We start from the raw sequence: 17,415 nt of genomic DNA, 5'->3' as shown, positions 1-17,415 counted from the left end.
CAGACCTCACAGTTCACTACGATTTCTTGGGATCTTCTTCCCTCTAAGCTACCAATACAATTTAGTACAATGTTGTCTGGTCGATGCATCCCAGTAAACAGCGAAAATAAGCACTAAACCTCCATCAGGAGTTCAGGACCCCCTCCGGATTGTTCTGGTAATGTCAAATTTCAGAAGAAAAGAAAATGTCCACTAGTGCTGTACATGATGAAACCACTGCAAACACGAAGTAGAATGAAGTTACAAACCTTACGTCATCAGCTTAAATTTCAGTTTTTTCCTCTTTGGCGGAGGTGCCAAACCAAGATCCTTGCGCAGCTGCTCATCAGGCTGCAAGGTCTTTGGAACAGCACCAAATGCACACCGGGTGACTTCCAGACCTGAGAGGGCTTGGTGCAGGTAAACAGACGCGTCCTCCAAGTTTTGCTTCAGTCTACGAGTTCTTAGAAAAGCAGGCAACGAAGCCCTGGAGGTTTGATGGGCCCTGGATTCTGGCGCATGAGGATTTATATCAGCGGCCTCAATGAACCTGTCAGTCGCTGCCTCCCATGACAACTCATACCTCTGCATGTCTGTCACTGGAGCAGGCTGCTCTGATAGAGCATTCAGTGTTAATTGTACAAATTCTTCTTCACTGTTATAGATACGGCAGTTGGGGAACTGCTTGAAGAACTCATTTGATGGGTGATTGGCACATATGACGATCTTTCCCATTGCCAAGGCTTCAGCAGTGGTCGTACAGACCACATCTGTGGTGCTGGGGTTGATGAATACTTTATACCTGTTGTCGAATCAAAGTGTTTCAGACATTTAGCAGAAATGTGAAATCTTATTATGAAACTCCCAAGTGATCTAAACATTACTACTACTTCCCCAACCTCCTTTAGTTAACTTTGTATAATTGAGTTTCAGTTCACTCAGATCACATTCATATGCTATCTAATAATATTGTCAAAAAGGCTGATGAAGAAATTGCTTTTACTGTCTTGACAATGGAAGATAATACATACCAAATTTGCATTCAAACTCAACTTTTGAACAGTGAGATGTGTTTGGTATGTTAAACTTGTATGACTGTATACTGAAATATGATGGAATGAATTTAGTAAATAAGAAACTCACTCATGGAACAAGGGATCTGCATGGTCACGACCAGGATGAACATTGACAGCCAAACTTAAACATTTGGCAGATTCACGGACTTCATCAGAATCTTCTCCACTGCCATATAAGTCCACTTCAAGATCAGCTAACTTGCTCTGATATTTGAATAGCAGGTCAAGAAGCTCCCTGTATCCCTTACTCCACACCATCTTCCCAATGTAGTATGCCCCTTTACTGAAGGCTTTCTCCCCACTCTGCAGCTGCCTCAACTTTAGTTTGCCTACCTCAAGAAATTTTGGATTAACACCATGGACGTTGCATATAACAGATCTGGGCAGATCTTGAGTGGCACCAGACAATCTGATAAGCTGCAGAAAGTTCAGAAAAAGTTAGTGTATACCTCAGCCAAACAGGGCAGGATAATTCAACTATTCAATTTCAAAATCTAGTTTATAGAGAGGCAGCAGAAAGAAAACCAGCAAACATATTTATATGAGGCAAGTTCAAAGTACATAAGAGACATACTTCTCCAATTCTCAAATTTTTTTACTTTATTCTTATACCAGTATGAAGATATCATGCCACAGAAATACCAGAAAGTACAAGTTTCAATAAGCAATATGAAACCATAACTGGGTACCACTACTAGCATGCAACAACTCTAGTGAAATGCGATAGTTCCGCATACATAAATATCTACATTGCTCTTCCAAAATAAGTAAGGTTAATTAGTTAATAAGAAAGCAAGCCTATTCCTAGCACACAGCATTTGTACACTATGATTGAAATTTAAAAACATATGTGTACAAAACCATAATCTTGCCTAGCCTTGCTAGTTAAAATGAAATCAAACCATCCTTCACCAAATCCAATAATAATTGCATATGGTCCTACCAAGCAAAAACCACACGATGGTCAAGTCCCAAATGTAGAGCAGCATAACAGATCTTACAAAATCATGGAAAAAGTTGGTAATTTTGGATCCTGTCAGTAGTGCAGGAATTGCTCATTAAATCATTAGATGGCTTTGCTTGTGCTTCGTAATTCAATCTTCATGTGCGTTTCAAGGATTTCACTAAAAACCTAAGCAGCCTTTTTTATTCACTTCTCTTGACTCAACATAAGCATATTTTTTTATATGAAAAAGTACCTACTATATTCACTGCATCAAACCAGGAAATAAACCAGGTTATAGCTAAAAAATATTGGTATTGGTATTATATCTGAAGCAGATACTGGCATGCATGCATAATTATGAATAGCAAGCCCACACGCTTAGCGACATCTGTCTATTTATCACAAAACACCATGTTGTAGATTGTTGATGTATGTGAATAAAATGGTGCAACATCATGGATAGAAGTAACTAGATTTACTAGATATGAGCAGAAGTAATGCTATTAAAACAAATGGTTTACTCTAATATGCATATCTGCAAACTCAAACTATTACCTTGTGGCAATATATTCGAGTTACCCAGGTGTTGGCATACCTGAGGAAACAAGCAATCACTTGTCCATTCTTTTCTCTCCTTACATATGCTAGATAATTTGTGTGAACAATTCCTATCACTCGCTGGAACTTATTTTTCCATCTTCGGCCATGGTGGTACCAATTTAGATGCTCAGGCTCTTCCAATACAGCAATGTCAGCCACTTCATCTGCAATGCATTCTGTAATATCTCCAGCTGGGAGAATGCTTCTTATTTCTGTAGAAAACTGCATTATAGAAAAAGGGGTCAAGTTCTCTTAAATACACACAAACGAGACTCTATAAAAACAAGATGCAAAATAAGAATATTGTTGGATGGAAGCTAAAAGCAGCAAGTTCTATATTCACCAGACACTGAGCCCACTTAGGATTGCTTCAGGAAAGGACTGTTCTAGTAAAAAAATCGAACTAACTAGGTAACCACATGGCTCACATAACTACACTGGACGAAATGGTCAGTTCAAAGCAGCTTCACTCAGGTTTCTGTAGACTTAGAAATGCAATGTGGCATAAAAGAGTAGACACGGTTATTCTAGGCACGTAGAAGAGTACAAAGGATAATTCTAGGCACTAATTTGGGACAATATCCTCTCAGTTTCACATAAATATTACAGTGTATAGAATTATTATACCTTCCCAGGGTAAAATTTGATGCTGAAGGATGGCCTAAAGTCAACCCTCTCCACAATCCAGTGACGAACATAGATCTCATGCTCCAGAGGCGAGTCAAATACAACCTTGTTAGGATAAACTAGCTCTTGGTCCCTTAGACAAAGCCAGGGGATTACCAACGTGACATCCTTATCACCATCCTTTGCGAGGTATGCAGCTCGGAACAAAGGATTGATAGCGGTTCCCGTCATCCATGGGAGACTTGCGGTGGTAAATATCGCGAAATGCCTTCTGGTCCTTGTTGACATGGCGTGCGTAAGTGTATGTCAGGGAGAGTAATGAATCAGAATCACTGGTTGCTCTGCCACCCAAATTTGCTATCCTAGCACACTGCCATCACGCAACTCAACTGGAAAGCACAAGACAAAGGCAAAGTCATGAATCAATCAAGTAAGCACTAAATGCACACTACCAGCTAAGCAAAAATATATTTCCCTCATAGAAACGATCGATCGGGCTACAGAAACAAGGGGCACATGCTGGCACGCCGCAAACAACAAAATCTGGCGCATAAACGCGAGCTATGCACGGAACCTTACGAGCAACAAATGAATTAGCGAGTAGCGACTGGTCCATGAACAGGGAACGCGTGGAATCGGCCGTCGAGAGCTAAGGAAACCCAATGTGCTCAGGGAACAGGGGCTTACCAATAAACCCAAGAAAAATCCCCGGTAGAGGAAGATGAGGAGGGGAGGAGCTGCCCACACCCGGAGCACGGAAGATGGGGAGCTCGCGGGGGGACCGCGCGGGAGGTGGCACGGGCCGCCGCTTCGGTGGACGGGCGACGGTGGCGGCGGAACGGCAGCAGTAAGCGTGAGGGGCGATGGGCGGGAGGAGGGTGGCGTGGCGGCAAGAGGAAAGCGGAGCGGTAGGAGGCGGCGTCAGCGTCACGCCTGTGGCTGTGAGGATGGGAGCCGCGGTAGGAGGATCTGGGCCACACCCCAGCGTTTGGACGGATGGGAGCCGACGGCAGAACCAGGAGTGTTTTTCATAAGAAGATGCCCTAACCAACGGGGGATGGAATATACCGTCCTCGCCACCTGAAATGCTTAGGTCCAACTGAATCCCAGTGGCGTGGAGGTTATTTTTGGGTCACTGGCTGCAGCCTGCAGAGTGCAGACGAGCAGGATGTTGGCAACTTGGGATCCGTCAAACATCTATGGACATAGGTCCTGTTTGGATACTCTAAATTGATTAGAAGTTAGAGTTAATTTCTAGCTCATGACTAATCCAAAACTAACTCTAACCAAAGAGATATTTGGATACAAAAGTTAGAGTTAAATTAAATACATTTTTTTTCAATCATTTGGTCTCTCTCTAGCAGGATTTGGTGTGGCCAGTTTTGTGTGCTCTCCTCAACCCGCCCCTTCTTTTCCTACACACCGCCTCCACTCTGCTGTATAGCCGCCGCCCCTTCTCTGCTGCAAGCCACCGCTACCTACCTGTGCTTGGCCGCGCCGCCTCCAGCCAGGCCACCGCCTTCACCCGACCCCGCGCGCCTTCGCTCGACCCTGTGTGCCGCTGTCGGCTCGCTGGTGCGCGCTCCCGGCCGCCGCCGCTGTGCAGCCGACGGGGGGCCTGCACGCCGCGCGCGCGTCGCGCCGGCCGCTGCTCGCGTGCGCTGCCCTCGCCGCCGGCCCTACACGTAGCTCCGCCCTGTGCGCGCGCCACTGGGGGCTCGTCGCCACCGCCATCGGCGAAGGAGGCTGGGGGAGGAGCCCCGTCGTCTGCTTCGCCCCGCATGTGCCTCTGCACACGCCGTCCACCGTGCGCATTGCGTGGTCGCCGTCCGGCCCTGCAGCGCTGCTAGTGATGGCCGTCGCGAGGCCGCCCTAGCTCCTATCTCCCTCCCACGCCACCCAGAGCCGACCAACCATCGCCGCGCGCGCGGGTGCCGCGGCGTCAGCCCCGACCGAGCGCCTCGGTTTCCGCCGCCTCAGCTCGCTCGCCAGCCGCGGCCTGCAGTCCCCGGTGCCGGCCAGCCGCGCGCTCTCCGCGGCCACGCTCGGGCCATGGGGCTCGCCGGCACGCTCCCGGCGTGGCGCACCTGCGCAGGGTTCACGTGCCGGGTGCGCGTCGTCCGTCACGCGAGCAGCACCACCCCGCGCCGCGACGGTGGCGGCTCCTCCGTGGTGACGCCCTGCGACGTGTGGCGGCTGGACGCCGGCGGTAGCTACCTTTGGCGGCTGGACCTGCAAGGGCCGCCGGCGCTCGGAGTGGCGAAGCCCGGAGGGGCGGCACTCGGGCGGCGAGGGCCGGGAGGCGAGCCGCGGATCTCGGCCGGCGACGGGGGTTGGGGGGGGGGGGTGCTGGCGGCGCACAGGATGGGGAGGGGTCGGGTGGGGTGGGGGCGCTGGCGGCGGGTGGGCACAATTGGATCCAGAGAGAGAGAAAAAATATGGGGCCCACCACTCTAACCCAAATAAGCATTCTTTGGAGGAGATAGTTTTTTAGAGTTGGTTAGATCCATCTAACCCACCTTGTTTGGATACTTTTGGGTTAGATGACTCCAATCTAACTCTAACACATGAATCCAAACAAGGCCATAGCTTAATTTAAAAAAAAACCTCGATCCCTAGAGATTGACCTCCCCAAGGTTTGATATGATAGATAGAAATGTTCTCTTCTGCAAGGGGCGAGAAAAGATCATCGTGCACCGATGGCGAGAGCGTCTGCAAACATATATCACGCTGTTTACTGTCAATGAACCACACATTTCTACACCTGCAAACGCATATCACGCTGCTTTCTACGCCTGCAAACGCATATCACGCTGCAACCGTCAATGGACCACATATTTCTTGTTAATAACACAGCAAGGTGCACAACTGCAGCTCTAGCGCACGTTCTCGACATAGCTTAACCGGGTCAGTAGTACAGGTACAACCCCTTCTTAACCAAGAAACAATAAATTTTAACTGTGAACCAGTAGGGGGACGAGATTAGCTGGGCCAGCTAATCCATCCAACATATAGCTAATCCACTAACCTATCCATACCTATATTCAGACCAAGTTATCTGGCAAAGGGGAAAGAATTGGAAAACCACTAGCTGCCTAGTTATTCTAACCGAGACCAATTCACTATTGCTGGTGGTTTGCCATATCGAATTGGAATCAAGAAGTGCTGTTGGTGTCAGCCGGAATTTGAGTGTCATCCATCGCAATAGCCTCTGGCACCTGGAGAGCGGCGAAGGCCGGCTTGACGAAGTCTAGGCAGTGGTTAGTGTCGAGCATCGATCGAAGGCCACGTTGTGCCACCGGATCTAAATTGAGGCCGCGGAGCCATCGGCCATGGAAGTATGGAAACTGTAGACGGGGCCTGAACGAGGTGGAGGAAAAGAGGCGGAAAAAGAATGCGAGAAGTCAATAGTTTGTTAATCAGCCAGTTCTCAGCCCGTACATTTACCATTCAGAAACAAAGATCTATCAGCAGCTTGTATGCAGAAATAGCGCACACCCTGTAGGTCATCCTATTATCCCATATTGGGGAAGAAATATCAGGCTGCAAATTATCAAAACTGGATGCAAACCTAGACATATTCCAATAAAATAATATGGGATAAGAAATGGAAATACCATATCAACAAAACAGGAAGGGCATGCCTTACAAGGTACAAGAGATCAGGCTGCAAATTATCAAAACTGGATGCAAACCTAGACACGTGATATTCCAATAAAATACGGCATTTCCTGTGGAACTAGATGAGAATATCTTACTGTGGAATAACCGCTTCATGCAGATAGATTACCCAATTTGCAGCCTCATTAAGTATGCATAACAGACTTTGGAATCTTTACAGTTCTGACTGGTTCCGCACATAGTGCTACTTACTCATCTAACTATGCTTCACATACTTGTCGACATACCCCTGAAGAAATTGAAGTAGTAAAACAAATTAGTGGAGCCAAATATTCATCACAACAAACGTGCAGAAGAAAATGGTACACTAAAGAACTAAAGGAGAACATAGTACCATTACGTTTGAAATAGGTCTGAATCACATCTTTTTTTTTTGTTACGTAGACAGTGATACAAAGTTTTCTCATCCGAAAAAGAATGAGAGCTCAAAACTTGCAAGAACAGAATAAGATAGCTCATGTATGTTGTCCCCTTATGTGGGACCTATTGATCCAGACAGATTTTGATTCCCATGTTGGAACTCAGAAACTTAATCAATAGTCAAAGTGATGAAGCAAATACAGAATTTCATTTGTGTCCCCCACCAAATTACAGTTAACACAACATGTTGCAATATTTCCAAGAAATCATCAAAAACATCATGTAGGTAACAAAGTTAATAAACCTGCAAAAATTCAATTTCAAATTCACCTTTGATATTGAGATTTAAAAGACACAATCGATACTCAGCACATGATGAATGGTGCCAGATTGACTGCTTGTTTTTTCTTTTCTCGACATCTAGGAAGAATTTGAAACTGTTCTTTTTGCAGATATACTTGACTTTATGTTACTACACATACATGACTATGTGGCAAATTTTTGAAGCATTGAAACATGGCAAATTCACTAATGGGGGGCGCCCGTTCCCCTGGATATGAAATCTGCACTACGATGAAACAAATAATGGCCAGATGATGATCAGACAACATAAATATAGACAATATGCTCATTTAGGTGATATTATCAGAATGGACCTTTCACATATAAAGATATGTAGCCAAACTCAAATAAACAATTACTAAATGGCTGGATGACAACATAATAAAGAATTCAGGACATAAGAGTAGGAACTAAAAAGCGTGACACCAACTAAAGTGCAACTTGTGTTTCTCAGTGTCAAGGGCATGTCATAATTTCCATTTCTCCACAATGTTCAGTTGCTAAACAAATCATATGCCATGAACTGCTGCATAGTGTATATTCTCACAGAATGCTACAAACATATGAACATAATAAATACACAAATAACCAATATGCTAGACAGGTGATAATAGACATACCATTACTAGCTTGATCACCTTCCTTTGAGAGGATTGTACATAATGTTTAATCTTGGCAGGTGTCTTTGGAATATGACTGCTAGGGACTGAATTAGAAACCTTATCAACTGTTTTCCTGACAATAGTTTTGAAAGCCTCTTTGCTCATGTTTCCCTGCCTCCATGATGGCTTAAGAACTTCCTTAACAAAATCTGCAATAGCAATCTTAAAAAGCTTCATTGATCTGGAATCCTTAACCTTCTTATTTTTGTCCATTGTTTGGTCATCGTCAATATCACCAGGGATATCTGAGTTCCAGTCTTTAGCACCCAAGAATTCAGGACTTGCATTCTCCACCATACCTGCTTCGGTATCTGCTGCCACATCTCCAAGTCCCTCAACTTCTGACTCGGCAACAACCCCCCGTCCATGCATATTTTCACTATCAACTTCTATGTTCATAAGTTTTGACACATCACGACTACCAGCAGCACTCCAGTTTTTATCTTTACCAGGATCTACTTTGTTTATTGAACTGCTTGACGGTTCAATACTGTCAAGCAATGGATCATATGGAGCAGCAGAAGAAAACTCCTGGCGGAATGGCTTTTGTTTATTGGACACAGCTTCTGCAGAACTTTCATGGGCATGTGTTCTAGATCCAGGAAATGATTGACCAAAAGGAGACAGGACATTCATGTGTTCTGCTTTTGTGGAGATAGAACCAACTGCATTTGGGCTTACAACAGGACCAATATCTAGGCTTGGATCTGTTTGTTCAAAGGTAGATGCAAATGGGTTGTAGTGGGGTTTGATAGATGATTTAGGTAAACCAACATCAGATAAAGGACCAAGATCACTACTTCCTGGTAGTGTTGATGGAAATCTCTGGAAAGAAGGATAATCCAAGTTAGTTCCTGAATCCAGATTCCCGGGAGGCTGGTGCTGGCCATAAGGCGGCTGATGAGGCGGGTAAGATAGACCTACACCACCAGAATACTCTGACCATCTGTTTGGAGGTACTGGAGCATTTTCAACAGGAATGGCAGAAGGCTGCTGGTGAGAAGGAACTGCTGGTGGGAGCGTATGATGATGGAAATCCAATGGTCTAGGACGAGACAGCTCTGGTGGTGGGTAGCTTCTCATCTGGTTCTGCATAAACTCATTTGCTGGTCCAATAACATTATGCTGGAACTGCGTTTGAGGGAATTCTGAAGCTGCATACAATGGTTGTCCTGGTAGCCGAATTGTATTCGAGGATGGCATGTGTTCAGGAGGGCGCAAACTCTGTGGATGAGGTTGATCATGTGCCATGGAGTTCTTGGTAGTTTGTACTGATGCAAACAGAGCACTTGCAGTAGATTGACCCACAGGAATTTGATCACCAGATGATGAAGACACATTTAAGTCTGATTGAGACTCCGATGGGAAGCATGGTCTTTGCACCTTATGAGGATTAGATGCATTTGCAGAAGCAGACACTGGCTGTGAAGTTTCAGAGGTTAAATTGTCACCATGAAAATGCTGTCCAAGGGCACCATCAGCTGCAGCATTATCTCCCACTTTGCCAATTAAACCATTTGAAGAACTATTCGATTTCTCTATCAACACCAGACCCTCTTGCTGAGCAATTCTATCTCCTGAATCATTACTTTTTCCAGCAGGATGTACTCGCTTAGCATATGGTGGCCTGCTTCGATTTCCAGGTGAGGAACTGAAAGAGATTTAATATTGTTAGACTTCCAAAACAGCAATTTATAAATATCAAATGTTATAAAAGTATCCAAAGAAACAGAAATGCAACTACGCAGATGAATCGATGCATCTATTGAAGGTTCATGGGAAGGTACAAGGTCCCATACCTTTGGGATGGACTGCCCTTGTTTGACCCCAGCGGACTGCAACTTCTACCATGAGGCGACTTGCTCCGGTTTCGTTTCCTTTGCCTCCTCCCATGCCCTCCATCAAATTCACTGTCACTTAAATCTTCCTTGGCTAGATGCTCAAGCACATCTGTGCCATGCTTTACTGGGCTGCTCTCATCCTTGAGACGATACTTTCCAGCTTCGTCATTATGTTCAGTGCAAGAAGGGGCATTCACATTTCCTTTCGGATTAGCATGTTTCTGATATCTGATTTCAGTGTTTCTATCATCTGGTTGATTGTGCTTGTTATCTTCGGGCAATACGTGCGTGCTGGCACCACCAGGACCAGCACCAACCTCATTTGCACTGTCATCGGAGTCATAACCTTGTATTAATCGGAACAGGCTCCCACCATCCATGGTTACAAGTGCAGTTTTAGCATTCTCACCACTGCCAGTTGGCAAATCCTTGCCAAGGCTTGAAACATCACTGACAGACTTTGACACATCAACATCTCCAGTACATTCGGCAGTCACAAGCGAAGAATTTTCTGGGGTAAGAGGTTGCCTTGATGGAGAGTCCTCATCCCCTGACATTTGTCATGATAAAGTAAATGTCTAGAGACAAATTAATCTGAAATGCCAAAGTCAGGTACGATGTTCATACACAGATGTTTTTCATCATATAAACTATCATTTTTTATTGTTGCAACCATAGTCACAAAGTTCCTGGGTCGACCGGGTCGAGGAACGGGGTCGAGGGTCGAGGGACGTCACTTTATAAAATTGTGGTACGAAGGGGGTACATCTCTATGGAACGATAAATTATTATGTGGAACGCGACTCTGATTCATCCGGGTCGATATTTTCGGGTCGATGCGTCTTTAAAAAGACAAAAACTATATATATATATATATGTGCTACTAATGAAGAAACTAATCTGCACAAGCATATAAGAAACATACAAATAGTACATTTAGATCATACTACATGTACTCAGCTTATTATCTAATAAAACCACCTCAATCCGCTATCAATAACCTTCTTATCCCAATTAAATCTGCTAGCAATGGGGCTGCGACCCCTCTCAAACCGGGACGCGATCCAACCTTGAATGGGACACTGACCCTCTTCGACCCCGACCCTCGAATCGGAACGGTGTTCCCGGGTCGTGGGACGAGACATCGACCCCGAATTCTGTGACTATGGTTGCAACACAAAATGGAGCAGCATGAATAAAGTGCATTTCAAACAGAATAAGTTTCACAATACAGAGATGGTGTAGGAGGGAAAAGGGAGTGCTAACCATCCATATCCATATCCGAGTCATCAGACACAATTAGCTGAGTAGCTGCTTTCAGAGTTTTAGAATCATGGGCAATATCACCGCCTTCTTTTCCTTCTGCCTCTGCATCCCATGACTGTGTGACTACAGCAGTGTGAGGTGCAAGCGGCACAGGAGGGGGAGGAGACGAGGGTGGTGGAGGAGGTGGTGGTGGCGGGCCAGATGGAGGCAGCACATTCTCTGGAGCAAAGCTGGGCGGCCGAGGCGGTGGTGGAGGGAGGGCCCCTGGCATGGGATACTGTGGAGGGGCCTGATAGATAGCTTGTTGTTGTGGCGGCGGCGGCACCGCTGGCATTGGCATCGGCGCATAACCTCTCTGCTGTGGAGGCATTGGCATCGGTGCATAACCTCTCTGCTGCTGGGCAAAAGGGTATGGCTGGTTCTGAGGTGGAGGTACGCCGTGCTGGTATGGCACAGGTGGAGGCCGCATTCCTGGGTGCTGTGGATACGGTGCTGGCGGCGGCGGGGCATGATTTTGAGGGAAGGACCCAGTTACCCCAGGTTGGTGCTGGGGCGGCGGCGCGCCATGGCGATAGTGCGGATTAAAGCTCCCACCCTGCCCGTACATCTCTATCTCGGAGACCAACCCTCGGAACCTCCTGCAAAGTTCAAATTCCTTATCAGACCTGGTCAACAGTCAGTGCGCAACCGAAACCAAACGAACACGATTAACCCACTGAAATCACCCCCCAAAAATCCAAACCCTAGATCAAACCTAACAAAGCTCACACCAACCGGAGAAACAGCACCACGAAGCATGACCACCAAGAACAACAAGGGTTCCACAATTACCTCCGAAGAGTCCGGAGACTAGAGCCGCGGCGTCCCGCGCCGGGAGGCTAGGATTCGGATTGGAGCGGAATCCCCCCGCAGCGCACGATGGGCTGCGATCCTCCAGGGACACCAGCACGGCGAGCGCGGGGTCGGGCGGCGGCGGCGCTAGGTCGCTGGGGTTGGTTCGGATTGCGAGATTTTGGTTTCGCGGTGTGCCATTCGGCGAGGAGGAAGGTCGCGGGGAGGGAGCAAAGGACGGGTGCGTGCGAGAGAGACTGGCTTTGGGTTTAGATTTCAGAACGGAGAGAACAATGACGGGGTGCGCCGCATGAGGCTAGAATCTGGGCCGCGACGAATGGATCGGACGGTCAGGATTTCCCTTCGGCCCTAGGGAAGGAATAAAGGGCAAGCAAAATTTGTTTTCTGTTTTTTTCCTTTTTGTATGTAATAAAGTGGAAATAATGTTTGATTCATTTCTTCTTCCTTCGTTTTTTTGCGACTTTTTCTTCTTCCTTCGTTATTACTCGCCACAAAGAACTTGCCAGATACTTTTGTGTTTAAAAAGAACTCGCCAGATGCCAAGCAGCCAAGGGGTCGTTCCCTGCAAATGAGAAAATTATACATAAAAAATAGAGAGTTTTTTCGATAACCAGAAATTATCAACACCATAAACAAAGATAAACAGCCTGAATATTCCTTGCCGTGGAGATATTTCCTCTGTACGACTGTACCTTAACATGTCATTATACTCAGGATTTTGCACAACAATAAAGTATAAACCCTAGTACTTTTGACACCATTTAAGATTTACAACCAACTGGACTTGAAAAACCAAACCAGTAATTGATTTAGTGCTCGTGCAGTGCTTGCGCTAGTGACCAAGCAAAGCTACTTGAACAGCATCGCTTTCAGACTTTCCGCATGCTAAGTTTACTTGAAAAACGTCTGCTTCAGACTTCCAGGATCATACTTGACAGTTCATGCACTGGGCACATGAAAGCTTTTCTTTCAGCATAAGAGGGAAACTGATCACCATGACAAAACAAATTGGCAAACTTCAGCTGAGAAATAAATAAACACAGAGCATACCGTCACCAACACAATGTATGAGATAGATGCTTTCATATAGGACGTATTCAATGCAGGTAGGTACATTTGACAAGTCCCAGGTACCCTACCATAACAATCTTGACATATAGTGTTACAAATGAAAAAACAGAATTGCATGATGATAGTTGGATCCCCTCCATGGCTTCTAATATCTAAAACATTTCGAGATTTTGCAGCGCCTAGTCCAGGACTACCATCCATCCATATGTTTGTTTCCAAGTATTAACTGGTACCCAAGTGTTCAGGTGAGGGCGTGAGGCTGTTGCAAAGGAGGTACCACATCAATGGTGAACTTCTCTTCAGGTTTATGAAGAGCTTTACTTATGAGTTGAGTTGTTTTCTTGCCCTCCCTGCATCTGCAGCAATTTCTGCTGCTCCTCATCATTGTCTTCCTTCGGCTCAACCTTTGGTGCTTTCGGTTTTGTGGTGGATTGCTGGTAGAGTACACCACCTGACATGCATATCAGGAGCCCAATGGTACCCACAAAGGAGGCATGCTTGTCCCAGATAAGCAGATTAATCACCACGGTTAGGAGTTTGTTCACTATGCCAAGTACTGTGAACCCAGTAGCCGAGATAGCCCGTCTGCAGGAGAACCCGAAGAAGGATATCGACAGCCCAAATAGGCATGAGAGAGCAACAGGGAGGACCACGTCGAATGAAAGCCAATTTGACACTTTGGAGCTGTCAACCTTCATCTCATCAAACTCTCCCATTATAAGGAGCTCAAGGGGGAACAGCATCAAAGCCTCAAGGTTGTTGTATAGCACAAGGCCCCATGTGTTCAGCCCAATGGTCATGACAACATGCTTTATGTACACAAAATCAATGGACATGCTCGCTAGGTAGGCCACCGCCCAGGTGTAAGCGGTCACGGTGAATTGGTTGTCTGTGAAAACATAGATCACACTTCCGCCAAGTATAGTCGAAAGTGAAAGCCGACATCAGCAATGGCCATGGTTGATGAAGATACAGCGTCTCTCCGATGGCGACAAATATCGGCACAGCAGAGCGGAACACGATGAAAGTGTCCACATTGGCATGCAGCAGGAGTTCACTGTTTGTGAAGATGGAAATATAGAACATCACAGCAGCAGGTAAGAACTTCCACATAGTCCTCAAATTGAGGCCATCATGCTCAATGAGCTTTAGCTGTCCACAGAGGAGAACTCCAGCAACACTAGTGAAGTACTGCAGAGCTGTCAGGGCTCCAGGATACAGAAATTTCATGACTGCCCATTTGTTGATGATGGAAAGCAGAGATGCTGATAGACAATACCCAGCAGCAACACCATAGACAGATGCTTGCTGCAGAAGAGTGTTCAATGTGTTACTCCAGGCTCCAGTTTTCTGTATAGTACCTGAACCCTCTGGTGAAGCATCTTCTTTTGAAGGGTCAGAGAGATTAGACATCTGCAACATGCAAACTGAAATTAATAGAGTTTCAAAGAAATACATGAGCCCAAAGTCAAGGAGCAGCAACTACAGAATGAACCAACTATGACTAACATGCATGTTTCAGGGGAAAACAATGAAGTTAATGCATCAGGTAGTTATGATCTTAAGCATAGGTTTCATTAGTGTAAAGAAAGTATGTAACCATCTTAGAAGAAATGGTGAGGTGCAAAAGCATAAGAGGGCACAGTTCAATTTCAGACCATATCACCAGTTCATATCATATTACGTGATACAAGAAAAAGGAACAATTATTGAGCATTACAAGTACAAATCCCAGTTCACTAGTTATGACATGCTGAATTCTTCAACCGCATTTGATTTCCGATGCTACAAGGGACATTGCTTGTGTATGTAGGAGTTAACTCCTAGATCACAAAGCAGCCAACATTGAAAATGGGGAATGAACAGGTCAACAGCATTTGAAACCATCAATATACATTAGGATAATGATATGCTATCAGTACTGGGCTACTGGCCAGTGATCTCTCTTACATATTCTGTTGCATTAGGATATGCAATTGTATCATAAGACAGAGAAATCAGCTTCACCCTTATATCTTGGTTTCACGCCATTAAAAAGCAAGATTGAAAAGAGAGGGCTACTGTCCTCTAAATAGGTCTGCCCACCTTTAAAATCAGCTTCACCCTTATAATTCAACTGTTTGCAAACACAGATAGTTCTTAAATCAACCTTGTCATTCTCATAGTGCAATGGTGATGCCTGTATTTGACAACTGATGGATAATGATTTGATCTTAAAACAAAATTTATGGAGATCTGACAATAAATGTAGCAATGGACAACCCAGAACAATACCTAAAATCTATGCACCTATACAAAGCCTTCACATTTTCATAACTCCATAAATTCGCCCCTACCCCCAGATCAGCACCTTCCAATCAAGTTTCATACAGCAACAATTGAGACTAACAGCACTGTGCACAAATATATTCATGTTTACCAGATTTAGGTGTACTACTCAGTAGCTTGTGCGATAAAGAGCTCATCAAAATCACATATCAAAAATCAAACCACATTTTCATGCACTGGGATTGGTGTGAAGAGACTTTTAAGGATCAACTTCAAACACATATGCCAAATAAATAAAAAAACTAAGGCACATCAAGAAGCTTATAGCTGGAAATGCTAATTTACTGAACAAAAGAAACAGTGTTTACCAAATGATGCTGATAAATACTGAATATTGAGAAACTTCACAGAAAGAAAGTAAAACTCTCCTTTATGTGTTAGGTCATCCTATTTTTCTTCTGTGGCAAACATGTTACCCAATTCACACTGTGTGACACAAAACCAGCAAGCGAGGTAAAGACACAAGAAGGTCAAAGAAAAATCAAAACAAGATGAAGCAGACATCAAAAGGCGAAAGCAAAAGGCAGATAATAAGTACTTAAAAGAACTCGCACAACAAAATCGAAGGCAAAAGATGAGGCAGCAGGATCGGAAACACTTCATACCAGCATCAAAACACGACCACAGTATGCCAGCTAAAGAACTAAATAATCCAAGAAAGGTCAACAAATACCTTGTAACGTCCAACCCGGGAATTCGCCATGGCTTATAAGAAAAATTCAACACCAAATGATCTAGGTATGAAGCATGTATCATTTTAAGCCAGTTGAGGCTGCCCGAGGTGGCAAGAGAAGAGGAAAGACCAGTATGCAACAACCACCTAGCAGCTAGCACAATCAAATAAGCTCGTGCGGGGGGGGGGGGGGGGGGGGGCATAGTGCGTTTGTCCATGACAGCCATGGAAGTCAAACAAGCTTGGGGCACGTCGCAAGCACGTTAGGTTGCTAGCATGACAAGGACATGGTAGAAATATCAACGGTACATATTGCACAACCTAAGCACTTGGTCCAAGTAAAGGAGGACAACTTAGAAGAGGTCCCAATAATGCGATGTGCTAGTTTTGTGATAGGAAAACAAGTACAGCATACCCCCAGGAAGCTTTCCTCGCAGCTGTGGAAGTTGGATAGATCCCTCTCAGCTACCACAACGTGACAGCTCCAGCACCTCGATGACGATGACTAATCAACAAGTGGCTTCAAGCACACGATGTGCTCGCTAATCTTGCTGCTGGAGGCTGGAGCTTCACGAGCCGGCGCTACCAACCGATCAGTCACATGAAGCGTTTCTGATTCTGTTTAAAAAACATGAAAAATAATGGAATTAGTTAGTCGACGGCGCATGCCTCGTATGCTAGCGCAACAAGTCCTTGAACGAACTAAACGGTGCCATGGACAGAAGAAAATAAAAAACATCAATTTTTAGGTGAGAGCATCCCGTCAGGACCAACGATGGCCATTCCGCACAGTGGCAGTTTCGTGCGCAGCCAGAACACCGCTGGGCATTATTGATTGGCACCCCCATCTACCCATCTAACACCCATGGAGGCGTCGAAGAAAGCTCCCAAGTGGGGGGAATCAAGCGCCGAGGGCGACGCCCCAAGATCGAATTCTTCTTGTGCCCGCCCTGGAGCAGAAACAAGAGCCAAAACCCCCCGGAAAGCAGATGAAAGAAACCCTCACCTTTCAGACGCTTCCTGTGGTGTGAGGGGACGCCACGGGTGGGGCGCGGTGATTTATCGCGGGGGGTCTCCGCCTCGCCCATAATTGTTTGCGGCACGGCGGTTC

At 45.5% G+C, this 17,415-nt stretch overlaps 2 protein-coding genes and 1 pseudogene across 5 annotated transcripts; all 3 read right to left on the bottom strand.

Moving 5' to 3' along the window:
• Nucleotides 1-6: 6 nt before the first annotated feature.
• Nucleotides 7-7,130, bottom strand: LOC120688331 (digalactosyldiacylglycerol synthase 2, chloroplastic-like). Of its 3 annotated transcripts, none has more exons than XM_039970609.1 (5): nucleotides 6,987-7,130; nucleotides 3,229-3,617; nucleotides 2,557-2,823; nucleotides 1,123-1,472; nucleotides 7-781 (listed from the first exon to the last, which is right to left on the bottom strand). In XM_039970609.1, the coding sequence occupies exons 2-5, from the start codon at nucleotides 3,514-3,516 to the stop codon at nucleotides 250-252; spliced, it is 1,437 nt and encodes a 478-aa protein (XP_039826543.1). In that variant the 5' UTR covers nucleotides 3,517-3,617; nucleotides 6,987-7,130; the 3' UTR covers nucleotides 7-249. The 3 variants fall into 3 exon arrangements, with proteins under 3 accessions (XP_039826543.1, XP_039826542.1, XP_039826544.1); XM_039970608.1 differs by lacking the exon at nucleotides 6,987-7,130 and adding an exon at nucleotides 3,916-4,137; XM_039970610.1 differs by lacking the exon at nucleotides 6,987-7,130 and having other exon boundaries at nucleotides 3,229-3,339; nucleotides 3,413-3,611.
• Nucleotides 6,090-12,487, bottom strand: LOC120688330 (proton channel OtopLc-like). The gene is made up of 5 exons (XM_039970607.1): nucleotides 12,212-12,487; nucleotides 11,381-12,018; nucleotides 10,073-10,664; nucleotides 8,232-9,924; nucleotides 6,090-7,138 (listed from the first exon to the last, which is right to left on the bottom strand). The coding sequence occupies exons 2-5, from the start codon at nucleotides 11,985-11,987 to the stop codon at nucleotides 7,106-7,108; spliced, it is 2,925 nt and encodes a 974-aa protein (XP_039826541.1). The 5' UTR covers nucleotides 11,988-12,018; nucleotides 12,212-12,487; the 3' UTR covers nucleotides 6,090-7,105.
• A 792-nt stretch (nucleotides 12,488-13,279) lies between these two features.
• LOC120688332 lies at nucleotides 13,280-16,495 on the bottom strand (annotated as a pseudogene). Its single transcript, XR_005681063.1, has 2 exons — nucleotides 16,305-16,495; nucleotides 13,280-14,716 (listed from the first exon to the last, which is right to left on the bottom strand). The product of XR_005681063.1 is annotated as a GDP-mannose transporter GONST3-like (transcript).
• Nucleotides 16,496-17,415: the final 920 nt, after the last annotated feature.

This window comes from Panicum virgatum, chromosome 9N, assembly GCF_016808335.1.
Source record: "Panicum virgatum strain AP13 chromosome 9N, P.virgatum_v5, whole genome shotgun sequence".
Taxonomy (NCBI): Eukaryota; Viridiplantae; Streptophyta; class Magnoliopsida; order Poales; family Poaceae; genus Panicum; species Panicum virgatum.
This window is presented reverse-complemented; position numbering and strand designations above follow the sequence as displayed.

Excerpts from the sequence above, each read along its gene's own strand:
- LOC120688331 (XM_039970609.1), bottom strand. The coding sequence starts at position 3,516 with ATGTCAACAAGGACCAGAAGGCATTTCGCGATATTTACCACCGCAAGT. Across the intron at positions 2,824-3,228 it reads TCAAATTTTACCCTGGGAAG|TTTTCTACAGAAATAAGAAG; the intron begins GTATAATAATTC and ends TCTATAATGCAG. Across the intron at positions 782-1,122 it reads GCAGATCCCTTGTTCCATGA|GTATAAAGTATTCATCAACC; the intron begins GTGAGTTTCTTA and ends ATTCGACAACAG.
- LOC120688330 (XM_039970607.1), bottom strand. The coding sequence starts at position 11,987 with ATGTACGGGCAGGGTGGGAGCTTTAATCCGCACTATCGCCATGGCGCG. Across the intron at positions 10,665-11,380 it reads CTCGGATATGGATATGGATG|GGGATGAGGACTCTCCATCA; the intron begins GTTAGCACTCCC and ends GACAAATGTCAG. Across the intron at positions 7,139-8,231 it reads AGGTGATCAAGCTAGTAATG|GGGTATGTCGACAAGTATGT; the intron begins GTATGTCTATTA and ends CAATTTCTTCAG.